At 28.7% G+C, this 1,179-nt stretch overlaps 1 protein-coding gene across 1 annotated transcript in view; it reads right to left on the bottom strand.

Moving 5' to 3' along the window:
* The window catches only part of LOC107631926 (TMV resistance protein N), a 1,499-nt gene continuing 789 nt past the window's right edge, over window positions 470–1,179 (bottom strand). Inside the window, exon 2 of the mRNA XM_016335522.2 lies at window positions 470–912. Within this exon, the coding sequence (XP_016191008.1) occupies window positions 639–912 (274 nt within the window). The 3' untranslated portion in view covers window positions 470–638. The remainder of the gene's footprint in view (window positions 913–1,179) is intronic.

The raw sequence follows: 1,179 nt of genomic DNA on the forward strand, positions 1-1,179 counted from the left end.
CTTTTTGAACAAATTAGTCACTATTTTTTAAACATCATAGCAATTATTAACGTTAAATCGTAAATTTTAATAATATAAAAATAAAGTATTGATTTAAAATATTAACTAATATTAATAAAAAATGTTGAGTTTCCTTGTATATATATTTTTTTTGTACGCCAGAAAGAAATTATTATACATGTAATTCAACGAATCTGCAATTTTCTTAGCTCTTTTTATGCCTAAATTATTCACGAGCTTCCTATATTAGCTAGTATTCCTTAATTTCAGTTTATTAGTTTGCTCATCTCATATTTTATTCCATCTTAAAGATGATATATTTAGTTAAAGACTTAAAGCCCATTTGTTAATGTTAATTCTTAAGAGTAACCAAGTTTTCCTAACGTATAACGAGGGCAGGGCACATGCATTTGTTCTTGTTTTCAATTCCTTCAACGAGGACATATTCAATCATTAATGACTCGGATAATGAGCATTCAACAAGAAATTAAAAACATTATGAAAAGTTTGATCAGGAAGTACATAAGTCAACAAATTGAAAATGAAACGACTTGTAACAAGGATCGAATTAACCAAGTATACTCTTGATGAAGGCATTTAAGCAGGCAGTAATAATTAAATGCAATGATGAATAAGAGTTAGTGGGATTTGAAATTTCCGACATATGGAAGCATGTCAGGAGTTAAACGAAGGAGACGAATGCTTCTCTCCATTTTAAGTTGGGTGATGCGTTCAAGCGTTGACTGGTAGATTTGTAAATTTTCCACATTTGGTATAGCATTGTAATATTGATCTTGAAGCTCTGCAAGTTGCTCAAATTTTCTTATTTGTTCATCCAGGTCACCAACATACACATGATTCAGCTTCTCCATCACATCCTTTGCGATTCCCTCAACTATTTCATATTCCACCCTGTCACGCCAACATATCACTCAAACAACTTTATTATTATCTCAACTATTTGAAATGTGCGTAATATGAACATGTTTTGTATGAAAAAAGGGTTGAATTTAAATATAACTCATACCAACAAGTCTACTGTTTAAAATAAAGCAATCATATATAATAACAAAAAATGTTATCTTGCTTTATTAAGCGAGAAACTAACTTTTAGTTCATTAACATTAACTAATTTTAAAATTTAGATATTATAATTTAAAATATAAGATTAATGATTTA

Source organism: Arachis ipaensis, chromosome B03 (assembly GCF_000816755.2).
Source record: "Arachis ipaensis cultivar K30076 chromosome B03, Araip1.1, whole genome shotgun sequence".
Lineage (NCBI taxonomy): Eukaryota > Viridiplantae > Streptophyta > Magnoliopsida > Fabales > Fabaceae > Arachis > Arachis ipaensis.